The following is a 22,992-nucleotide window of genomic DNA, read 5'->3' as shown; positions in this document are numbered from 1 at the left end:
CATTCCCCAGACAGGCATACTCCTAGGTAATTGTGTTTTTGCTATTCATTTGCTTAGTAAGTGCCTTTCTCATAAATGCTGAAATAAAGCAACTCAGCCCCAGACCAAATTACAACACATTTTGAATGACAGAGATCCAAAAGAATGAGATTTTATTCTCTGTTTTGCTATAAAATGTAAAAGGTGAGTCTTGCCTATCTTACGGCATATAAAATATGTTATAAAATATGGAAGATGAGTCCTGCTTACCTCCTTCCTGAAAGGATCAATTAAGGCAATAATTGAAGGGTACTTGTTGATCAGATCCACATACAGGTCAACCATCTCCACTGCATTTTTGTATGTGCCCATCATCACTTCATACTTTCCTTTACTCTGATATGTGTCAGGAAAATATTAAAATAAGGGATAGACGAAGAATTCATCAAATGCCAAAGATGTGGTTCAGATTCCTTTTTGTTCATTTTATATTAAGAGGTTGTAAACAGGTTATTTTCAGGGCACAGTGACCTGAGAAATCTGTGTATTCTACTTTAAATATCTCAATTATTAACCTGGGAAATCAAGTCACCATTCCTTTTGATGCCCTCTAGGGCTCTTCCCACAGACTTCAGATGGAGCCTCCTACACAAAACACCAATGGGTACAGAGTAGGAGGGGAATAATCTGTTAGACCTGGCTGCCTGGGTAGATGGACAATAGTTGGCAAAACAAGCAGAATAGCAATGCCAACTTGCTCACTCACTAGACCCTACTATCTTTCAGCTCATAACTTGTTTCCTTTAGTGTAAATATTCTAAAGTTAGAGAGCAAGGCTAGGCTTTTGATATACTAACAACCAGTGTGAAAAGTAATGTGACTTATGTGAGGTATTTCTTTCTTAGGTAGCAGGCACCTGGGAAATTTTGGCAAGGGGAGGGAGGTGGAATGGATCAGGGTGGCTGTTTGGTTTGCTAATGCCTTCCTGCTGCTGCTGCTAATAGAATGGATTCTATTGGAATTAAGCAGGTTCCTAAGAAGACCATAACTGAAGGAATTTTATACTTTTTTCACCTTCAAAAGCAGCAAGAACTTTTAACTTCTATAACGTAAAGCTTTAAAAACCCTATCTTGTCAGTGAAGAAACGCTAATGATTTTGAACCAACAATATTGTAAGAATTATCTGATATCAAGCTAATACATTTTACAGAATATAAACAATAAATACCCATTCTAGTTAGCACTAGCAGTCAGTATATTCATAGTTCCTGGTATACATTGCTGATGAAAACATGCAATTATTTTTCTTTCTTTTTTTTTTTTTTTTTTTTTTTTTTTGAGACGGAGTTTCGCTCTTGTTACCCAGACTGGAGTGCAATGGCGCGATCTCGGCTCACTGCAACCTCCACCTCCTGGGTTCAGGCAATTCTCCTGCCTCAGCCTCCTGAGTAGCTGGGATTACAGGCACACGCCACCATGCCCAGCTGAATTTTTGTATTTTTAGTAGAGACGGGGTTTCACCATGTTGACCAGGATGGTCTCGATCTCTTGACCTCGTGATCCACCCGCCTCGGCCTCCCAAAGTGCTGGGATTACAGGCGTGAGCCACCGCGCCCGGCCCATGCAATTATTTTTCTTAATGGTATGCCTAGGAACCAATCATTATGTGAAGAATAGGAAATTAAACATTCTTTTATGTGCTTAGTTTCTTTTGAAAAGTAAAAGAACTTTTAGAAGTCAGCCAAAATTTAGGGTTCTTATATAGTATTCAAAATTTCCTTTGTAAAGTTAAAATCACAGTTAAAGCAGAATCCTATTTGGTCATGCCTCCTGAATTTGACAAAAATTACCAAGTCACCATAAATGCTTGACAATATGCTGGGCATTTCATAAAACATAGACTCAGCATTTTTGTGTATTTAAAATTGGGAAGTATGTTAGTTCTTTATCATTCTGCTAATAAAGACATACCTGAGATTGGGTAATTTATGAAGGAAAGAGGTTTAATTGACTTACAGTTCCACATGGCTAGAGAGACTTCACAATCATGGTGGAAGGTAAAGGAGGAGAAAGTTATCTCTTACATGGCAGCAGGCAAGAGAGCATGTGCAGAGGAACTCCCCTTTATAAAACCATCAGATCTAGTGAGACTTAATCACTATCACGAGAATTGCATGGGAAGACCCACCCCCATGATTCAGTTACCTTCCATGACACATGGGAATTATGGGAGCTACAAATCAAGATGCAATTTGGGTGTGGGCATAGCTAAACCACATCAGGAAGTATATGTGTAAGACAGAAAACTGCTAAGTTTCTTAACATACCAGTTTCCCAAGTTTAAAGGTAAATTGCTGTTGTAGTACCCTGAGGAAGTGATGACTAGAGTGTTTTTTAATGAACCTGTTTTCCACTCTCTTTTTAGAATCTTTCTCTTCAGGTGGGTGGTCCCCAGGTGAAGTCTCATCACATCACTAAAGCTCTGTCCTCCTGACCCAGTCTGTGGATAACACTATGATATGTTTAGTTGGACAAAAACATATTCATAAACTTCAAACTTGGAAATATTTTTATATTTAAAAAGCCACAGCATAAATTCTAAGAACCACGTGTCTGGGAGGGCCTATCAAGTCATAAGTTACAACTCATCCACTTTTTAGGCTCGACAAATTCAGCCTTTACCAACCAATGCAATTTGTTCAATTGTTTTTCAGTAGCTTTCAGGATTGAAATGTAAGCAACCCACTTTACTCATCTTTATTGTAGAATTCCTAAATATAATAATGACATTTTCTATTTTTTAAATGTCATGGTTATGTTACTCTGTGGTCATTAGCTAATTTGGTTTTCTCAGTTCCATTTACATTTGGATCCTTCACACAATATTAATAAAAAACAGTAAGATCTGTTTAGAAAATACTCAGATAAGCTCTTTTTTTGAGTTCTAGTTTAAAAACCATGGATCTCAATAGGAGGTGAATGTTCTGAGTGGAAACTTACGTAGTCCATCAGCTCATGCCCAGCACAGTTGATAGCTAGATGCAGATTTGTTCCCAGTTCTAGCCCCAGGTTTGCACAGATTCCCTGTATTAGAACCAGTGGCTGTTCTATGGTGTCGCAGCTAATGGTTAAACAGCCAAGATGGGACATCTTGCCAGTGATCTGCTGCTGCAAGATCAAGAGAAAACAATGCATATCAATATAGCACAATAGGGTTCTTGGCACTTCCTGTGTTAGGGATGCTTTATGATCAGATACAGATCTGCAAAGATCAGTCCTTTGATTCTCAATCCTACTTAGGATTGATTCACATGACTTAGGGCATATGATTCCCCTGTGGTATCTGGAGTAATTTTCTTATTTCTAAGGTTTCCAACTTTGGCCTGAGAGCACACTTTTCTCTCTTCAGTGTGTCTGTGTTCTCTCTTTATTGACGCTGCCATTCCTTGTACATGGGGCTAGCCTGAGTCACAACCACCTGGTTGGTGAAGGTCCAGGCACTCCCTGTAAATGTCTACCCTGTCTATCTACCTCTGCCAGTCCTTTTCCTCCAAACCTGTGCTTTCCTATGTTCTGTTTTCCCCTAGACAAATGAAGCTGTTGAAAGCGTAACACTCCTTCAGGGAAAGTTTTATTTATTTGTTTGTTTTGAGACAGTGTCTTGCTCTGTCACCCAGACTGGAGTACAGTGGCTTGAACATGGCTCTTCAGCCTCGACTTCCCCAGGTTCAAGTCATCCTCCTTTCTCAGCCTCCTGAGAAACCGAGACTACAGGCATGTGTCACCACATCTGGCTAATTTTTTGACATTTTGTAAAGACAGAGTCTCACTATGTTGTTCAGGCTTGTCTTGAAGTCTTGGGCTCAACCTCCCAAAGTGCTGGGATTACAGGTGTTGGCCTCTTTATTTATGTATTTATTTATCGAGACAGAGTCTCGCTCTTGTTGCTCTGGTTGGAGTGCAATGGCACGATCTTGGCTCACTGCAACCTCTGCCTCCTGAGTTCAAACAATTCTCCTGCCTCAGCCTCCTGAATAGCTGGGATTACAGGCACTGGCCACGACGCCCAGCTAATTTTTAGTAGAGACGGGGTTTTGCAATGTTGGCCAGACTAGTCTCGAACTCCTGACCATAGATGATCCACCCTTCTTGGCCTCCCAAAGCGCTGGAATTACAGGCATGAGCCACCACGCCCAGCTGGCATTGGTCACTTTAAAAGAATTGAAGACTTCCACTAAGAAGATGCAATACTGAGGATGGATTTTAGTGGAAGATGATTTTGGAACCCACATAACCCCAAGGAAAGACAGCTATGGAAAAGTCAGCTTGATGTGCCTTTGCCATAAACTGCCACTATGCAATTATAAATTGAAGCAATATCAATGAATCTGAGGGCTTCAGGTAAGGTGTGTGTATGTGTGTGTGTGCCAAACTCAAGGACAAACATGAACCCGGGAATGAATATTGTTTTGACTGGTGATAGCACTAGTTAATTATAAGAACCATCAAACATTTTTAATGTCAACGAGAGGAAACTTCTATTTAGCAAACAAAGGAATAGTTGGGGAAATTTTTGTCCATCAATTGAGTTTTGTTAGAGAGCCTTCTAAACTATGAAAGCATCACTCACTTGGTGCTTACTAAATGCCAGGTACTGTTCTAAGCACATTACATAAAGTAAATACATTTACTCCTTACATCAACCCCTCAACACAGGTATTATTCCGATCTCCATTCTACAGAGTTAAGTAACTTGGACCAGATTTTAATGCAGGCAGTTTAGCAACAGAGTCTATACCCTTAATTATTCTGTGACGGCCTCCCTGGGATCTATGTGCTGACCTGTTTCTAACAGGAAAAAAAAAGTAATAGTAAAGCTGATCATAGGGAAGGCTGATGTTGGTCTAAGTTTCCCAGAACACAGAGAACCCCCTGCTGGAATGAAGGAACGGCACTGAGAACTCATGGCTGGTTTACCATCTCCACCTCTTGCAAGCCCTAATATTAGAAGGCTGTGCTCATTCCAACATATACAAACCGTTGACAGGATTTTGCTTACTGTTGGACATGTTCACACATTTCTCTCTCCCAATCTTGAAAAACTTTTTTTTTTTTTTTTTGAGATGGAGTCTTGCTCTGTCATTCAGGCTAGAATGCAGTGGCACGATCTCAGCTCACTGCCACCTCTGCCTCTGGATTCAAGCGATTCTCCTGCCTCAGGAGGCAGGCGCCTGTAATACCAGATACTCGGTTTGCATTATTATTGGATTTCTCATGTTTTTTATGCTCCCTCATTGAGACTTTTAAACTGCCTAAGGACAAGAAGTATGTTTTTATCCCACCATGACTGGCTAATTTTTGTATTTTTAGTAGAGACGGGGTTTCACCATCGTGGCCAGGTCTTGAACTCCTGACCTCATGATCCACCCGCTTCAGCCTCCCAAAGTGCTGGGATTACAGGTGGGAGCCACGGCATTTGGCCCAATTTCATTTTTTTTTAAACTTTGCCATGACTTCTCCTTTCCTAGCCTCACTTCTTTTGACTTCAGCAGACTCTCAAGTACCTAACATCAGGGTAAGGCAAGGATAGTTCGCTCACAGAGCAAATCAAATACTGTAGATGTGAGCAACCTTCACCCATTTGCATGCTCTTCAAAGTTCTTATTGGTGGTTCTATTTATATTGTTGAAAGTTTAGGTGTATAATAGATACATCTATCAAAGCACTCACAATCACCAGCGTGACTGACAGATCAAGTTCAGCTGGTCTCCCAAGGCTCCTGAAGCGAGCACAACAAGCTTTGACAAGGAGGACTGTTTGCCTCACTCTCCTGGCAAAACTGGAGTTCCTGCAATGGTTCGTCAGAAATGATGCTTCAGTGCCTTTTGGGGACCAGATGGAAGGAATAACCATCTTTTTGTGCTGCTTCTTTTTCTCTTTGTTAGTAATAGAATGTATAACATCCTGTGTGCCTTTCAGCTAATTATGAGAGATTCAACTTCACAAACACTTCCCCTATAGGGTCCAATGTAACCCTATTACTCATAAATCCTTCTGAACCCTGTGAGATTCCAGATGGCCAGGCAGCCTGTTGTTGGAAGGCAGAGGCAGCATGATACTGCAGCTCTGGGGGTGCCAGGGTTAGTGCTCCTGGAGCAATATCACTATATGGTTTTCATTTGCCTCAGCCCTGGTCTTGGAGCAAAAAGTGACTAAAGGAGATAAAACGGGCAGGAAATCTACAAACAGTGTCATATGGAAGGATGGTAAACAATAAATAGACTTACTTGACCTCTTTTGCTTCCATCATGCCCTTTTTTTGTCTCTGCTTTTGGAGGAGAGGGCTGTGGGGCGGAAGATAAAAATATATTACCTGGAATTTTTAGCAAGGCTGTGGCAGCAAGCAAAGCTCTCTGCTCTGATACCTGACCAGCTGCACTGGATCTCTCTCTCTCTCTCTCTCTCTCTCTCTCTCTCTCTCTCACACACACACACACACACACACGTACTCATGCACATAGGGATGATTCCAGCCACTTCCTACTTTTATATGCCACCAATTATTTTGCAAATTCAGGAATGTGTTTCCTTTAGTTCATCCTTACCCTCTGCCCCCAGTCACATATATGGGGTGTGTATACAGATTCATGCATTTCTATGCCTATAAATAATGTGTTATTCACACATATATCATGTACTCCCTCTATGTACAGGCACCCTTTTTCTGCAGGAGGATACAAAGTCCCCACCTTGCGCTTAAAACTTAACACCACTGTGGGATTTGCTTTTACAGGCCCAATATTCTCAGGGTGCAAACGCTTTCTCCTGCAGGGTGGTTTTGACTTTGATTTAAAACAGCCAAAGGTCATTAAATCTGGTGAATCTGGTGGGTGTAGTATCATGAGGTTAAAAGCAAAGGTAATTCCCCAAGGAGCATTCCCACATTTGGGGTATTGGATGCATATTATTGCAAGGATCTAATCTTTTAAAGGATACACTTTTGTGCTCAGCATGTACTGGCTTTGTAAGCTGGGGCGTGACTGTCAAGCATCGGTATGGTTCCCACTCAAGTCTATGCACATACAGTGACCCTGAACGGAAGGGCAAAGGCAAGTCATGTCATCACATGGTCAGGTGAAGAGCTCAGTGATTACTGACACCAATTCAGGATGACGAACATTGAAGAACAGTCTTGGTTTGCATTATTATTGGATTTCTCATGGTTTTTATGCTCCCTCATTGAGACTTTTAAACTGCCTGAGGACAGGAAGTATGTTTTTATCCCCTTTTGCCCCTAGCATAGGGCCTTGCAACAGCAGAAAATAACCAGGGGAAAAAATAACCTGTAACATCTTTCTCTCTACCTTAATAAGAATAAGCTGTTAAATAATGGAAGTCAAAATCTGCAGCCCCACCCCCACCCATTTTTTTTTTAAAGACAGGGCCTCCACTCTGTCACACAGGCCAGAGTGGTGCAGGGGCACAATCATGTCTCACTACAGCCTCGACCTCCTGAGCTTAAACAATCCTCCTTCCTCGTACTCCTGACTAACTGGGATGACAGGTGTGTGCCGCCATGCCTGGCTAATTTTTTTTTTCTTGGTAAATACTTTTGTAGAGACAAGGTTTCACTATGTTGCCCAGGATGGCAACATTTTTAATAATAAAATATGCAATGTATTCTAGAATGGCTGTTCTCAGTCTAAGTGGATTTAAAAATGGCTAAAACCTGAAACAAATATAATCTTTCATTAGTAAAAATTAGTCTACTCAGAAGTTCCTAGGGAGAGTCAGTTATGCCAAAATAAATCTGGCATGATGTAATTTGCTAATCTATGCTACCCGCCAAATGATGTCATCAGGAACTATCACTTTATTACTAAAACAAAGCATGGTGATCAATCCTGGCTCCACTCCTATCATCTCCTGTTTTAAAACTAAAGACCATGGCTTTCGCTAAGGTTATCTACAGACATCTTTGGGTTGGTGCCTGCAGGAGAAAATGTACCATTTCTTCAGCATTTTTTTCTCAAAATAGATTTAAATTAAGATTTCATAGAAGAATTGGGGTAATGTTAGGAATGATCTGTTATCAATGTAATCACCGGGAAGGATTAAACATCTTTCTATAGTCAATTACTATGCTATAAAAAGGCACCCTTTATTAGGAGCCCATCAATTCAGGGTTCCTCCCATACATTACTTCCAGTTCTTTCAAGGCAGGCTTGTATTTTTTTTTTTTTTTAAGTGGGACAGGATCTCCCTCTGTCACCCAGTCTGGAGTGAAGTAGCCTGATCAAAGGTTCCTGCAGCCTCAAATTCCAGGGCTCAAGCGATCTTCCTACCTCAGCCTCCCAATGTCATGGGACCACAGACACATGCTGCTATACTGGACTAATTTTCTTTTTTTAAATTTTTTTGTGGAGACAAGGTCTTGCTATGTTGCCTAGGCTGGCCTTGAACTTCTGACCTCTCCACCTCAGCCTCCCAAAAGTGCAGGGATTATAGCCATGTGCTGCCACACCCGGCCAAGGCAGGCATTTAAAAATTGTACAGATGAGGAAACCAATGCATTGGCAGGATATGTAAGATGCTCATGGTGGCAGCTAATAAGTGCAGAGCCAAAATAGAAACCAAATCCGTTTGCTTCAAAGATTATGCTCTTTCTACTACATTTAATGACTTTAACTGACTTTAACAACTTAAACTTTGTGACTTTGACAGCCTAGTTATGGCTTTTGATATCTGAACTTCAAGTGCTTTACTGCCTTTTCTTCAAACATGAATGAACTAGTTGGCACTATTACTAAGAATCCCACTGCAGCTTCCAAACATGTAACACCATGTGAAAAGTCAACAGGAATGTGATCCCTGCTTCACACTATTGATATAAAAGCCAGATGAAGTTAAGATATACATAAATCCTTGAAACTATAAAAGTGTTCAAAGAAAACACATTCTGTGATTTGGGAGCAGTTTAGCTTATGATCAAGATCATAGATTCTGGGCAGACTTCCTGAGTTTGATCCCAGCTTGGCCACCTAACCTACCTGTGGGGTCTTGGGTAAGAGCTGGGCCCAAGTTTCTTAATCTATATAAAAGGGGTAATAATAGTACCTACCTATACAGTTACACAGATTGAACTAGTTAAAGTATTAAAGCCTTCAGGATGGTACGTAGTAAACTTAAAAAAATTCTTGTGGATTGTTAGTATTGCAGGAAGAGGGAGCCCCTTCTGAAACAAGGCACACGAAAGTAACAGCCTTAAAGCAGGCCTCCTCAGCCTTGGCACTGCTGACACTTGGGGCCGGATTACCTGCTGTGGGGGCTGCCCTGTACACTGCAGGACTCTCAGCAGCAGCTCTGATCCCTGCTTGCAAAATGCTGTCACAACCCTCCTTCTAAGCCAAGGCCACTAAAAATGTCTCCAGACTTGCCCTGGACAAAATCACTGCTGGTTGTGAGTCACTGCCTTAAAAGAACAGATTGCTACATTTCACTTCATCAAAAAATTTAAAAAATCAACCTGACTCTGTATCATACAGTTTAAAGGCAGGCAACATGATACAGGAAAATAGGTCTAACATATATAAAGAATTGGCTGGGTACGGTGGCTCATGCTTGTAATTCCAGCACTTTGGGAGGCTGAGATGGGCAGATCATGAGGTCAGGAGTTCGAGACCAGCCTGGCCAACTGGTGAAACCCCGTCTCTACTAAAAATACAAAAATTAGCTGGGCGTGGTGGCAGGCACCTGTGATCTCAGCTACTCAGGAAGCTGAGAGGCAGACAATCGCTGAACCTGGGAATTGGAGGTTACAGTGAGCCGAGATTGTACTACTGCACTCCAGCCTGAGCAACAGAGCCAGACTCCATCTAAAAAACAAACAAAAAAACCCCAAAAAGAACCACGCATATATAAATCCTATATAAAGAATTAAATCCCTTATTATATAAGGAATTCTGAGATATCAATAAAAGATCAACACCTCAATAAAAAGGGTAAAGAAGTAAAGCAATTTGCAGAATGATTTGTGCATAATTTTTGTATTACTTTAAACACTGTTCTCTGTTGTGTATTTATCTATCTTTTTTGTTTGTTTTCCAAGACGAAATTTCACTCTGTCACCCAGCCTGGAGTACAATGGTGTGATCTCGACTCACTGCAACCTCCACCTTCCAGGTTCAAGTGATTCTCCTGCCTCAGCCTTCTGGGTAGCTGGGATTACAGACATGCACCACCACATCCGACTAATTTTTGTATTTTTAGTAGAGATGGGGTTTGGCCATGTTTGCCAGGCTGGTGTTGAAGTCCTGACCTCAGGTGATCTGCCCACCTCAACCTCCCAAAGTGCTGGGATTACAGGCATGAGCCACTGCGCCTGGCCTATCAATATTTTTTAAAAGGCTGGAAGGCCACACTCAATTTTTTATGGTGGTTATCTCTAGAGAAGGGACTGTACTGAGGGTGGTAGTCTGTAGGAGGCTGTTGTGGGCTGGTAGCTCTATCAGTATTTGAATTTTCACAAGAACATTCATGAGCTACTTGTGTAATCAAGAAGTAAATGAAACATTTAAAAGACAAAATGTCAGGAAAGATTTTAGAATTCAAGAATTTTTTTTTTTTTTTTTTGAGATGGAGTTTCATTCTTATTGCCCAAGCTGGAGTGCAATGGCATGATCTTGGCTGACTGCAACCTCCACCTTCTGGGTTCAGGCAATTCTCCTGCCTCAGCCTCCTGAGTAGCTGGGATCACAGATGCCTGCCACAACGCTTGGGTAATTTTTTTTTTTTTTTGGTATTTTTAGTAGAGATGGGGTTTTACCATGTTGGCCAGGCTGGTGTCAAATTCCTGACCTCAGGTAATCCACCCGCCTCGGCCTCCCAAAGTGTTGGGATTACAGGCGTGAGCCACTGTGCCCAGCTGTAAAACTTTAAAAATAAATTTAGAAGGATGAATTATAGAATGCTCAAATATCCTGAGCATTCTGGGTTTCCTTCACCTGCTCTGACGTAATCAACGCCAGGTGTGGCTCCTGTGGCGCTGGCTCCTGATGCAGCATGTTTCATGTTAAACTCCTTTACTCCTCACAGTCACCCTCATGACTTGTGTACTCATTTTATAAAGAGGAACCTGAGGCAGAGAGACTATGGAATTGGCCCAAGGTCACAGAGTTATAAATGGCAAAGCAGAGTGCAATGTCAGGGCTAACTTGTCCACGTCTGAGTCTCTACAGACTGGTCACCCAGAAAAGAAGCTGGTCTCCTGAAAAGCACCATGGAAACCGGCTCCAGCCTGGAATTGCTTGAAGTAATTCTGATCAACTGCAGGGATTGGGCCCTAGCCAGCCAGCCCCCATCAAAGCAGGGGAGGGGTCTGTGCCCCCTGCCTGTGGTCATACTCTGTGCTGGTGAGAGATAGAACCAGAATTCCTCCATGTTACATTGCTATTGTATCCCAACCCCATCCTACTGGGTCCTCAGCCTACCGCTTCCTAATCATGCAACTTAAAAGCCTCAGGCTAAATACAGTGTGGGATCCTGGATTGGATCCTAGAACAGAAAAAGGACATTAGTGGAAAAATCAGTGAAAGTTGAATCAAGTGTGGAGTTAGTTATCAGTAGTATACAATTTTGGTTTCTTAGTTTTGACAGATGTACCATGTAATGTATTATTCACATTGGGGGAAACTGGGTGAGGGGTATTCAGGAATTCTCTGTACTATCTTTGCAAATTTTCTGTAAATGTAATATTCCAAAATAAAAGTGTGTGTGCAAACCCCCACAGACAAGGATTTGGTTCCTCTCCTAGCCTCAACCCTGCCATATCACTGGCATTGTCCTATTTAGAACATATTGGGGCAACTGGTGACTCAAACGTCTGCCTCTGTGACTGTCCCCAAGAGGGGTGCTCTGCGAGGGGCCCCTGTTTGCTCCACACCAGGAATCTAATGCAGGCACAAGAGTCTGTGCCTTCATTCCATCCAGATTCCTCTCATGTCCTGGGGGCCACATCCTTTCTTTCTTAGTAAATCCTAAGGGATGCAGAGCCAATTGCCTCAGACATCGAAATGAGATTGTTAAGTAGCATTAGAGACAGGACCCACAGCCACTGAGGAGATGCATGTACTTGGTTCATGTGGGAAGCCCAAAGACAATAAATACATTCTCCGTATCAACCACAATTGATTTAATTCCAAATTAACTACAAATAGGATGCTAGAAGGTGTCTAAGTGTCAGTAACTAGATACCATAGAATCTCTTTACATACCATTTCAATAATTTTGTTGATATGTTTCTGAATTTCCATAAGCATCTCAATACCCTGTAAGCAGAATAAACATGATTTTCCACAGTTGCAGGCTATAACATTTAAGTATAAAAACTTAAAACACATGTGGCTATTTCTAACTCAGAGTATTTGAGGAGTCCCTGATTAGTGGATGGTGTGCTCTACAAAATCAGTAGATTAAATGTTAATCTTCAGCCCCAGTTTTCATTGGGTTGAATGTGAATGAGAGGCTCTTCTCCCTCAGTTGCCTCTCTTCACCCTTCTTCTTCTTCTTCTTCTTCTTTTTTTTTTTTTTTTTTTTTTGAGACAGTCTCACTCTGTTGCCCAGGCTGCAGCGCACAGTGGTGCGATCTCAGCTTACTGCAATCTCCACTTCCTGGGTTCAACCAATTCTCCTGCCTCTGTCTCCAAGTGGCTGGGACTACAGGTGTGCACCACCACGCTTAGCTAATTTTTGTATTTTTAGTAGAAACAGGGTTTCACCATGTTGGCCAGGCTGGTCTCGAACTCCTGACCTCAGGTGATCCTCCCGTCTTGTCCTCCCAAAATGCTGGATTACAAGCATGAGCCACCATGCTTGGCTAACCTGGACAACTTTCTTACAATACATGTCATATGTCACCAAGGTAGTCTGCATTAGAGTGGCTGAATCAGTATAAATCCACTGTCCCTTAAAAAGCAGAAATATGTGTTGTGATGATGAGATCTGCATACGAAGACCTGATAAAGAATGGCACTCCTCGTGTTCTGGTACACAAACAAACAGCTCAACAGATACTAACTAAAGGATGATAAGCCAGATATAAATCCTAGTTGTCTGCCATTGAAAACTGTAAGGCAATAATTATTTAAGAAATAATTAATCATAAAAAAAACGATTTTTTTTTTTTACTGATTTCCACTAACTTAGATAAAATATCATTCAACTTATTGGAAAGCTTTCTGTATTTTTTTTTGAAAACATCATGAACCTTTAGTCATCATGAAGATTTAAAGAGGCATATTGACTCTTTCAGGATACTGAGGAGCACCCCTATAGACCCTAGCACACCTCTCAGTGGTGAACATGCAACTTGAGATTGATTCACTCCAAGAATATGCCTTAAAAGCCTCATAGGTTCCAGGCAATCTGCTAGTCCTGTTAACCCACTTAACCGAGTGGGTTGCTAGGTGTTGGCTTTCACTTGCTCCTGCCATAGGACACAGTGCAGAGTAAATAAAGGTGCTCCAAATAACCTTCCAGCACCTTATAGGTCTGCAGTTTCTTACCTATGGCTTCTCTGTGAGTCACCAGCCTGAGTCAATGCTGTCATGAAACCAGACATCTAAGGTGGTCTACATGCGCTCCCTTTTGTCTGAGGTCTTTTTTCCCACTTCTCTGACTTCCTAAAATATTTTTTTTCTTATTTTGTCTTTAATTCCCTCTCCCTTGGTGTTACAAGGGAGCTACTCTAAAAGTTCATCAACAATGGAGTATTTTTTTTTTTTTTTTAGAAAAGGTAATTTGAGATAATGTAAGGTACTTGTTTGGTTGTTAATTCAGGATGGGGTATACATATCACTTCTTTCATTAAATTTAGCTTCCCAGATGATGACTTCCCACAGCTGACCAGCGATACCATCAGCAAAGGCATAGATAGCATTGTTGGCTGTTCCTGAAATAGGGGGGAAACAAGGGAAAATGAGAAAGAGGGTTCATCTATATTGAGATACTCATGGCTCCTTTTAATGGAACTTCATAGATACTAACCTGATTGTGCTTCAATAGAGCAATATTTAAGTACAGAGGATTATTAAGCAGCATGCCACAGGTTTTGGCAACAGCTAGTGACACAGCGCCTATGGCCATACTGCCACTGAGTACAGGTTCAACAGGTTCTGCAGGTGCAATAGGTTTTTCTGTAGCAGTATCCTTCCTCCCTGGAGGGAGAAATATTGAGAGTAAGACTGTATTTCTAAATGCTTTACTTACAAATGGAATGGCCCAGGAAAAGGAAAGGATGAAAGCTGAGGCTGGGAAAAACAGATGCTCTACCTCAACCCCCAAGAAGTTTTCTGTTTGATTTTGCTTAAGATTCTCAAATAATCATTAGCCATGGATTTTGCCTGTTTAAGACATTTTAGGCTATTTGATATTAATTCCTTCATCAATCACATGAGGTAGATATTTTTATTCTACATTTACATATATGTTAACTGGGGCTTAGAGAGGTTAAAAGACTTGCCTAACGTAACAGAAGTAGAGAGAGGATTTGACCTGTCTTTACATTTCAAATATTTGTTTTTCTATATTTCACCATAGCTGCTGCATACTTAACTTTCTGTTGAACATCTCTTCATGCATATATCTAACTTGATATCTTTCTCACCAACCCCAAACCAATGCCTTGTTCTGTGTTGTTTACGATCTGTAGCAGTGCCTTTCAGATCCAAACATTGACCCAGATTCTCTACCTATCTTTCACTATAATATGTTCTCAGCCTCCCTGTCTTGTGAGGTCCAGACAGAGTTCATTGCACATCTCTAGTGTTCCTCTTGTCCTTTCCTCCACAGCTGCCGATGTGTTTCAGGCCCCCAGTGGAGATATTTCAGCACCTCATGCCTAATGAGTGCTTAGCAAATACCTGTCCCCTCCACTTCTTCCATTCTCTTAAGCTCCAGGTTCAATCAGTCAAAAGCAACCACCAAATGAACATCCATGTTGGTCTCTACTTACAACTAAGTAGTGGCCATCACACCCTCCCAAGGGGAAGATTGCTAAAAATAGTTATTTTGTCTTGGGCAAATCTCTTTACCTCTCTGGGCCTCAGCATCTGGATCTATGAAATAAGATAGCCTGTCTCCCTGGTCTCTTTGGTCCCTTCCTGGTTCTACTGCTTTCTTACTCAGTGGAACCTGCATTAATTGGGTGTTTGGTTCGTGCCTGGCCTCATGCTAGATACGAGCAATGGCAAGCGGAATAAACATGATTCATCTCTTAAGGAGCATGTTCTAGTTCAGCAGACATACAAAACCCTGTTACTACACTAAGAGCAGCTCCAGAATGATGTTCTGCAGAGGCTGAGGTTAGCAATCTGTTGGAAGGCATGAAGCAAGGGCAAATTGAAGTGATAATTTCTATTATTTGCTTTAAAATAGTTTTGTAAAGAAAATGTCTATTTTACATAGGGCTAAGAAAATGCTGGTTGTTCATATCAAAGGAATCAAAACTCTAAGATGTGGAGTGGCTTTTTAATTAGCTAATGGAAATTTCGAAGGGAGGTGAAAGGTCTCCCATGCCATCTCCTCCCACCCTACCCGACTAGGCACTGTTCAATGTATCTTAGTTAATAATAAAATATTTCTCACCTTTGGGTGAGAAACTGTTTTATTTTAGAAATAAAAACGGAGAGTTGGATGGGGCAAGATCTTTGAGTGAGGATGTGGCATAAGATGGATTTGGCCATAAGCCAAACTGGGTCTGTGGCAGAGACTCAGAAAGGCAGTCCAAGCTTCAGCCTTTCTTCCTCACACATTTGTTACTAAGGGTTATGCAACATGGTAAGTCACCAACCAACCTGGCTTTTGCCCCTTTTTTTTGGTAGGAGGTGGAGGAGGTGGTGGCGGTGGAACTGGAGGTAGAGGTATAAGCACTGTTGAGTATTCCAGGCTCTTTTCCAATTCTTTTCTGTCCTTATCTTCTTGTACTTTACTTGCAAAGAATTTCCTAAATGGCAAGAAAATATGGCTTTACAATGGGATATTTAGGAATATCACTTTGTGATTTTGGTCATGTTTTAGAGCTGACCCCAATATATTTCAATAAATAACTCTGCTTTTTAGCTACTTAAGAACAAATCAGCTTTAATTTTCAAGGCCAGAAAACAACAATAATGTTGTTATAAAACTGTGTTCAAGAACTGAAATTTATTTTGGTATGGAAATAAATGTTTAAAGATTTCAGGTCATCGCTTCTCGGCCTTTTGGCTAAGATCAAGTGTAAAGATTTCAGATGCTCATTTTTAAATTATTTGAGCCCTGAGTTTGCATTTTTAGAGTAAAACTTGAAGATGTAATTTTATTAAGGGTTACAGTATTTTATTTTTGTATAAATGACCATCAGGAAACAAATGTGTCAAGAACAGAGTGAAATATAGCATATTAATATAGAGAACTTCCTTTCTTTTTTTCTTGGCACTTAGGATGAATATTTAAAAAAAACTTTTGGAAATCCCACTTAGATGCATTTATGTAAAATTTCAGCACCCCAGAATAAAAAGAAGAGGCAAAAACTTCTGTAGGCAAAAAAATATGCAAATAAAAAACAAAGACATAGGAATCAGATTTGCATCAGATTTATTAATAATCCAGATGCCAATGGGGCAATGCCTTTAAAGTATGAGAGAAATTTATTTCAACAGAGAATTCTATACTCAGCTAAACTATCAACCATGGGGGCAAAGTATCAGTATTCCCACACATATAATAACTAAGAAAATTTACATCCCATATGCCCTTTCTCATCCTTACTTTTAAAGGATATGATCCAGCAAATCATGAAATAAAAGAATGTAGGATCCAGAAATAGGAGAACAATTAAGTCTTTATGGCATCTCTGTAGAAGGTCTACAGAAGAACCAGTCCAGATGGGTGGTTTGGGGAGGGAAAATGCCAGGAAAAAAAGGAGAATAATAAAATATAAGATGTGACTGAGAGCTTGAGGAAAAAAAAAAAAACTAAGAAAATGATAATAGCAGATTATCATTTTCTGCTAATGACAGCAGACAGAAAAAGAAGGAATAGAAGAATATCATTCAGAAACTCCAAGAAAACCAAAACCTATGCAAAGAAATTTCTTGGCCGGGTGCAGTGACTCACACCTGTAATCCCTTTGGGAGGTTGAGGCAGGTGGATTACTTAAGGTCAGGAGTTCTTGACCAGCCTGACCAACATGCTGAAAACCCGACGCTACTAAAATTACAAAAATTAGCTGGGCACAGTGGTGCGTGCCTGTAATCCCAGCTACTCAGAGGCTGAGGCAGGAGAATTGCTTGAACCTTGAAGGCAAAGACGGTGGTGAGCCAAGATCATGCCACTGCACTCCAGCCTGGGTGACAGAGGAAGATTTTATCTCAAAAAAAAAAAAAAAAAGAAAAAAAGAAAAAAGAGAAGAAAACAGTTTATTTTACAAAGGTCATTATCTTACTTTGAAGCAAACTAAAATGTTGTACACAATTAAGTAAGGGATAAAGCTTAAGGAAAGGGAATCCAATTGACCTGATATTGGCCAAGGGGCTGTGGCATTGGACCTGCAAAAACGGAAAAATGATTCTAACCTATTACTTAGTTGGGCAATGAAGAACATTTCAATAGCCCTTGTAAATGCTTCCTCCTTAGCATTTTAGAGTCAATCTATGGGCAAAGCATGAAAGACTCAGTTGTGGCTGGAGGACAGAATGTAAGTGTCAGCTGTTGTGACTAAATAAAAGGTTATGAGAAGCTCACAGGTAGCATGCGATGGGGTGGAGAGAGGAAAAGGGCATCCTCTGGATTCATAATCTGATTCTTTTCCTGAGAAACTTTTTACGAAGTCTTAAGAAAGCTCTATACATGGAAAGAGACCAAAAAGCCCTATGTAGCATTACACAATAAGGTGTTAATTACAGGGTTTTCAGGAGAAACAAATTTTATGCTAAATGTGGCTGCTTTCACATATGCTTTGTAAACTGACTTCCCAATTCTATAGATTTGACAGGCCCATTTTATTGGCAGGTGAAATGGAAATACAGTGGATGTGTATTTGTACTTAATGTTTATATTTCAAAGTGGAAGCTGTACCTGAGTAGGTGATCCACCTCTGCCTGGTCAAAGGGTGCGATGCCCTGGAGCTCGTGCGTGATGCTGCTGTTGACCCACTGCACAGCGGTGCTGACTGCACTGGTCCTCTCTGCCTCCTCCACCTCAGCCAGCTCGGGCAGAGCGTTCTCATGGACTTCAAAGTGAGTTGAGATCACCACAGAACATATGCTCTGAAAATCATATAAATGTGTTCTACACGTTCCCTACCTCTCCCAGAAAGAGGAAATTAAATGAAGCCAGGTTTTAAATGCATGAAATTTTACCACCAATTTCAAGGGAAGAATGAGAATAGTTTTCTTTGAGATATTTTTATAGCTGTTGAAACATTGTGGAACCCAGCTTCATAGAACACTAAAAATACCCGTAGAAAAACCCTACGTTGAACTTCATTTTTATCACTACCTCTCCAATAAATAACAAAATGCAGATTTAATCATTATTATTCTCCTACCAAAGACTATAGCAAAAATTATTTCTAACAAATATGTAGCAAAGTGAATTAAAATAAATTGTTAAAACTAGTAAAGTAAATTATTTATTTAGGTCAGCCTAACATCTATAAATAGGTAAATAGACTAATTTATAAACCTACACATAGATTTATAGAACCTACCACATGAGTCATGTCAGAGTTTAAAAACTATTTTTGCCTCATTCCTTTTATCCATGTTGGATCATCCTTGGGCTAGTATGTCATGTCTGCATCAAAGTTACACTTAAACATAATAAAGCCCTCATGGTTGATTGTATAATTCATGCTTATATGACTACCTATGCAATACACATATATTTTACAAACACTGGATTTCAAAACATTAATTTTCTACAGTTTATACAAGAGTTGCTAATAAATGCAGTGGGGCCAGGACATTAAGGAACACATTTAAACTGCTTCATACCTTAGGAAAGTTTTGAATGGTGCAGAATATTTCTACTTGCAGGGTTGGAAGCCCCAATCCATCCAGTACGTCTTTCCCAACAATTTTGCATATGGTGGGAGGCTTTGCAAGTTTAGAAAAGCAGTTTGCCTTCAACACACACAAAAGAACAAAAATCATCTGGTTCAAGTTGGTGTTTGGGGAAAAAAAAGTCATAATACCACATCTATTTTATCTTCAAAAGGTCATTCACATTGACTGTAGTTTCTACCAAACCTCTCTCTGAATATTCTTCCTGATGCCAGGATTAGACTAGCAGCTCTGTGAGAACTGCCCTGCCCTCACGTACTGAGATTTGGATTCACCCCACTCCCGAGTCTCTGGTACATGGGGCAATTTGGTTTATGTTGAACTCTCAACAGAAATTTGCATACATTTCTTAATTTAAAGGCCCTGTGTCACTATTTAGCAGGCCTTATTATAGTCAATTCAGTTGCCTAAGCTATCCCTCTTTTCTTTTTTTGAGACTGGGTCTTGCTCTGTCACCCAGGCTGAAGTGCAGCGGCACCATCATGGCTCACTGCAACCTCAACCACCCAGGCTCAACAGATTCTTCCACCTCAGCCTCTGGAGTAGCTGGGACCACAGGCACATGCCCCCACACCTGGCTAATGTTTATTTATTTTTTGTAGAGACAGCATCTTACTACATTGCTCAGGCTGGTCTCAAACTCCTGGCCTCAAGCAATCCTTCCACCTCAGCCTTCCAAAGTGCTGGGATTATAGGCATCAGCCACTGTGCCCAGCCCCCTTGTTTCAAGATACAGAAACCAACTGGTTTCTAGAACACCATGATGCATTTAAATTTAAGAAGCCTGCCATGAGCCGATTTTTATTCCTCTCAGTGAGGCATGTGATATTTTAGTGGTAAAGACTTACGCAGTGGCTATATCTTACCATCAGCTCATGCACAGTCCTATGTATTCAAAGAGGCTTGTTGGGAACCTTAGTAATAGCAGTTTCACTGAGGTGGAAAGCAGAAGCCATTTGGAAGTGATCTAAGAAAAAGACTGAAGAAAGAGAAGCTGAGGTAGAAAGCCTACTCAAGGAGCCTGCATAAAAAGGTTCAGGGAGGTGTTTCTGTGCAGAGGAAAAGGAGCTAGGAGAGACTGGAAGGAGGGAAGGTGAAGGCACACCCTTATTGCTCTCTTGATTACTAGATAGTATTGGGCTTTGCTTTCATTTAGCAGACCAGGTCTCTGATCTTTCAGTTCAAAATCCAGTGACTTCAACCTAGACAACAGGTCATCTAATACCTACAGTGACACACCAGTTCGGAGGTGGGACACACAAGTTCAGAAGTATTAAGCAAGAGCTCATTTTCAAGCTATCCATGACTTTTTTTAATGGTGGTTTGCATGTTACAGAGTAAGTGCCTAAATGAATTTAGAATCAGGAGAGGAAAAATGCTATTTAGCTTACACTCTGTTTGTTATAGTGAGTTCAATTTAAGAAGCACCAAGCACCTATAATGTGTCACGTGTTGTGTTAGCAGAGGATGGGAACTAACATTTTTAAAGTGCTTAATATGTGCTTTGAAAGAGTGACTATGTCTTCTTTATCACTATATCAAAAACCACAGGGCCTGACATATATAGGATTCTATAAATTAAATCTTATATAAATTAATAAATGTCAGTTACATCCCTGGGCACTATATATACATTGTATCATTACATTCACAACACAACTCTCTAAGGTATGTGGTATCATTTCCATCCCACACATGAGCAGACTGAGTTCCACAAAAATTAACTGTCTAAGATCACTTAGCCAATGTTTTCATTTATCTACTACTTTGTAACAGACCTCCCCGAATCTTAGTGGTTTAAACCATTAACTTGCTCATGATCCTGTAATCTGGGAGGAGCTTCAACTGGGAAATTCTTTTGATGGGCTTGTTTGGAGTCCCTTATACAGATGTAATCATCTGGAGGCTTGACAAAAACCAGCATATCCAAGCTGTTTTCACTCAATGTCGAGTGCCTCACTGGGATGGCTGGCACAGTGAGGGGCTGGCTGGGCATCTGTCTCTCTCACAGGATATTCTGAGGAGTCACGTATCTGTCAGGATCTTTCTCTACACAATTTCTCTCTTTCCAGCAGGGTAATTGGGACATCCTCACAGCAGCATGACTAGCTTCCAAGAGGACAAGCTTCAATATGCCAGCACTTATCAACTCTCTGTTTCTATCGTGCTTGCCAAGGTCCTATTGATCAAAGTAAGTGACATGGCCAAGTCCAGAGTCAGTGTGGGAGGGACTTACAAAAGAGTGTTCACACTGGAGGTCTAGTTCCTTGGAGAACCATCAGTGTAACTCTATCACAGTGAGGAAGTGGCAGGGCTAAAAATCAAAACCAGATCTGCCATATTCCCAATCCAAAACTCTTTCAATCATTAAGTTTTGTGATGATGGAGTAAATTGTATTGTTATTGCCTGCAATGATCTTTACCATGTGTGAATTTCTCTAATATGTCTGTCTTAGTTTGTTCTCACATGCTATAAAGGACTGCCTGAGACTGAGTAATTTATAAAGGAAAGAGGTTTAATTGACCATGGCTCATGAGCAAGGTTCCATACAGCTGGGGAGGCCTCAGGAAACTTACGACCGTGGTGGAAGGAAAAGCAAACACATCCTTCTTCATGTGATGGCCAGAAGGAAAAGTGCAAAGTGAAGTCTAGGGGTGGAAGAGCCCCTTATAAAACTATCAGATCTCATGAGAACTCACTCACTATCAAGAGAACAGCATGAGGGTAACCACTCCCATAATTTAATTACCCCCACAGGGTCCTTCCACACAAGTTGTATGTGGGGATTACAAGAAGTACAGTTCAAGATGAGATTTGGGTGGGGACAGAGCCAAACCATATCAGTGTCGCAGAGGGACAGAAGAAATTATATTGGAGCTGAACACTGGAGGAGGTATAATGTTTCAGTGGCAGTAAAGGGGGTGATGTGGAGAGCAGATACTTTGGGGAGAGGAAATAGGACAAGCAAAGAGGAGAAAGGTAGGAAACTTCTGGCTTTAGGAAAAAAGTCAGTGATTCGGTGTAGAGAAGCAAGGCAGGGGAGTGGGAGATGTATCTGTTACCAGAGACAGGGGCTGAGCACTGTGAACCACACACATGAAGGCCAGCAAGCAGGCGAAAGCCACAGGAGGTTTCTGAGGAAGAGAGCTATGGTCAGACTTGCATGCTAGGACACTGCTCTAGCAGCACTCTGCAGGATGGGCTAGATAGAGGGCGAGACTAGGTGAGAGTAGGCACGGCCAAAACTAGAGCAGTAAATAAAAGGAAAAGGAGGTTGCTTTTTTGCCTCTGCAATTCCTAAACATCCTCCAAAGTCCAAGCCAAAGGCTTCCTGGATATACAGCCTCCAAGGATCTTTTCCATCCCTAATTCCTTTATTAGCATATAGAGATCTGTCCCTCAATCTGGCACACAGTCATCTATCACCTTCTCTTTTGCTCCAATTATTTTATATATTAGTGACTTTTGTCCCAAACTAAGATATAAGTTCCCTGAGAGCTGTACAAACAAATATCCTGGCTGCTTAATAGAATGAGATCATTGTACTGGGGAACGAGAGTCCATGTTTTCTTTTTTTTTTTTTTTGAGACAGAGTTTCACTCTTGTGGCCCAGGCTGGAGTGCCATGACACGATCTTGGCTCACCACCACCTCCGCCTCCCAGGTTCCAGCGATTCTCCTGCCTCAGCCTTCCGAGTAGCAGGGATTACAGGCAGGCGCCACCACGCCCAGCAAATTTTGTATTTTTAGCAGAGACGAGTTTCTCTATGTTGGCCAGGCTGGCCTGGAACTCCTGATCTCAGGTGATCTGCTTGCCTCGGCCTCCCAAAGTGTTGGGATTACAGGTGTGAGCCACCGCACCCAGCCGGAATCATCATTTTTACCACATCGTAGTGGTACTAAGGACTAAGT

The 22,992-nt window shown here is 41.1% G+C and overlaps 1 protein-coding gene, 1 long non-coding RNA gene and 1 pseudogene across 3 annotated transcripts in view; 2 read left to right on the top strand and 1 right to left on the bottom strand.

Annotated features, from left to right (window-relative positions):
- Positions 1–22,992, bottom strand: part of ENO4 (enolase 4) — a 34,818-nt gene that overhangs the window by 10,218 nt on the left and 1,608 nt on the right. Inside the window, exons 2-10 of one of the 2 annotated variants that reach the window (XM_032281771.1) lie at positions 19,012–19,140; positions 18,092–18,282; positions 15,832–15,980; positions 14,024–14,193; positions 13,797–13,928; positions 12,253–12,306; positions 6,268–6,324; positions 2,981–3,148; positions 250–375 (exon numbers count right to left, since the gene is read on the bottom strand). In XM_032281771.1, the coding sequence (XP_032137662.1) occupies positions 250–375; positions 2,981–3,148; positions 6,268–6,324; positions 12,253–12,306; positions 13,797–13,928; positions 14,024–14,193; positions 15,832–15,980; positions 18,092–18,282; positions 19,012–19,140 (1,176 nt within the window). The remainder of the gene's footprint in view (positions 1–249; positions 376–2,980; positions 3,149–6,267; positions 6,325–12,252; positions 12,307–13,796; positions 13,929–14,023; positions 14,194–15,831; positions 15,981–18,091; positions 18,283–19,011; positions 19,141–22,992) is intronic. The other variant, XM_032281772.1, reaches the window with a different exon arrangement.
- LOC116554224 lies at positions 16,221–16,352 on the top strand (annotated as a pseudogene).
- On the top strand, positions 18,165–21,502 carry LOC116553987. Its single transcript, XR_004269993.1, has 2 exons — positions 18,165–18,252; positions 21,153–21,502. It is a non-coding gene; the product is annotated as an uncharacterized LOC116553987 (long non-coding RNA).

Source organism: Sapajus apella, unplaced genomic scaffold, assembly GCF_009761245.1.
Source record: "Sapajus apella isolate SASKATOON/1434 unplaced genomic scaffold, GSC_monkey_1.0 scaffold13, whole genome shotgun sequence".
NCBI classification, from domain to species: Eukaryota; Metazoa; Chordata; class Mammalia; order Primates; family Cebidae; genus Sapajus; species Sapajus apella.
This window is presented reverse-complemented; position numbering and strand designations above follow the sequence as displayed.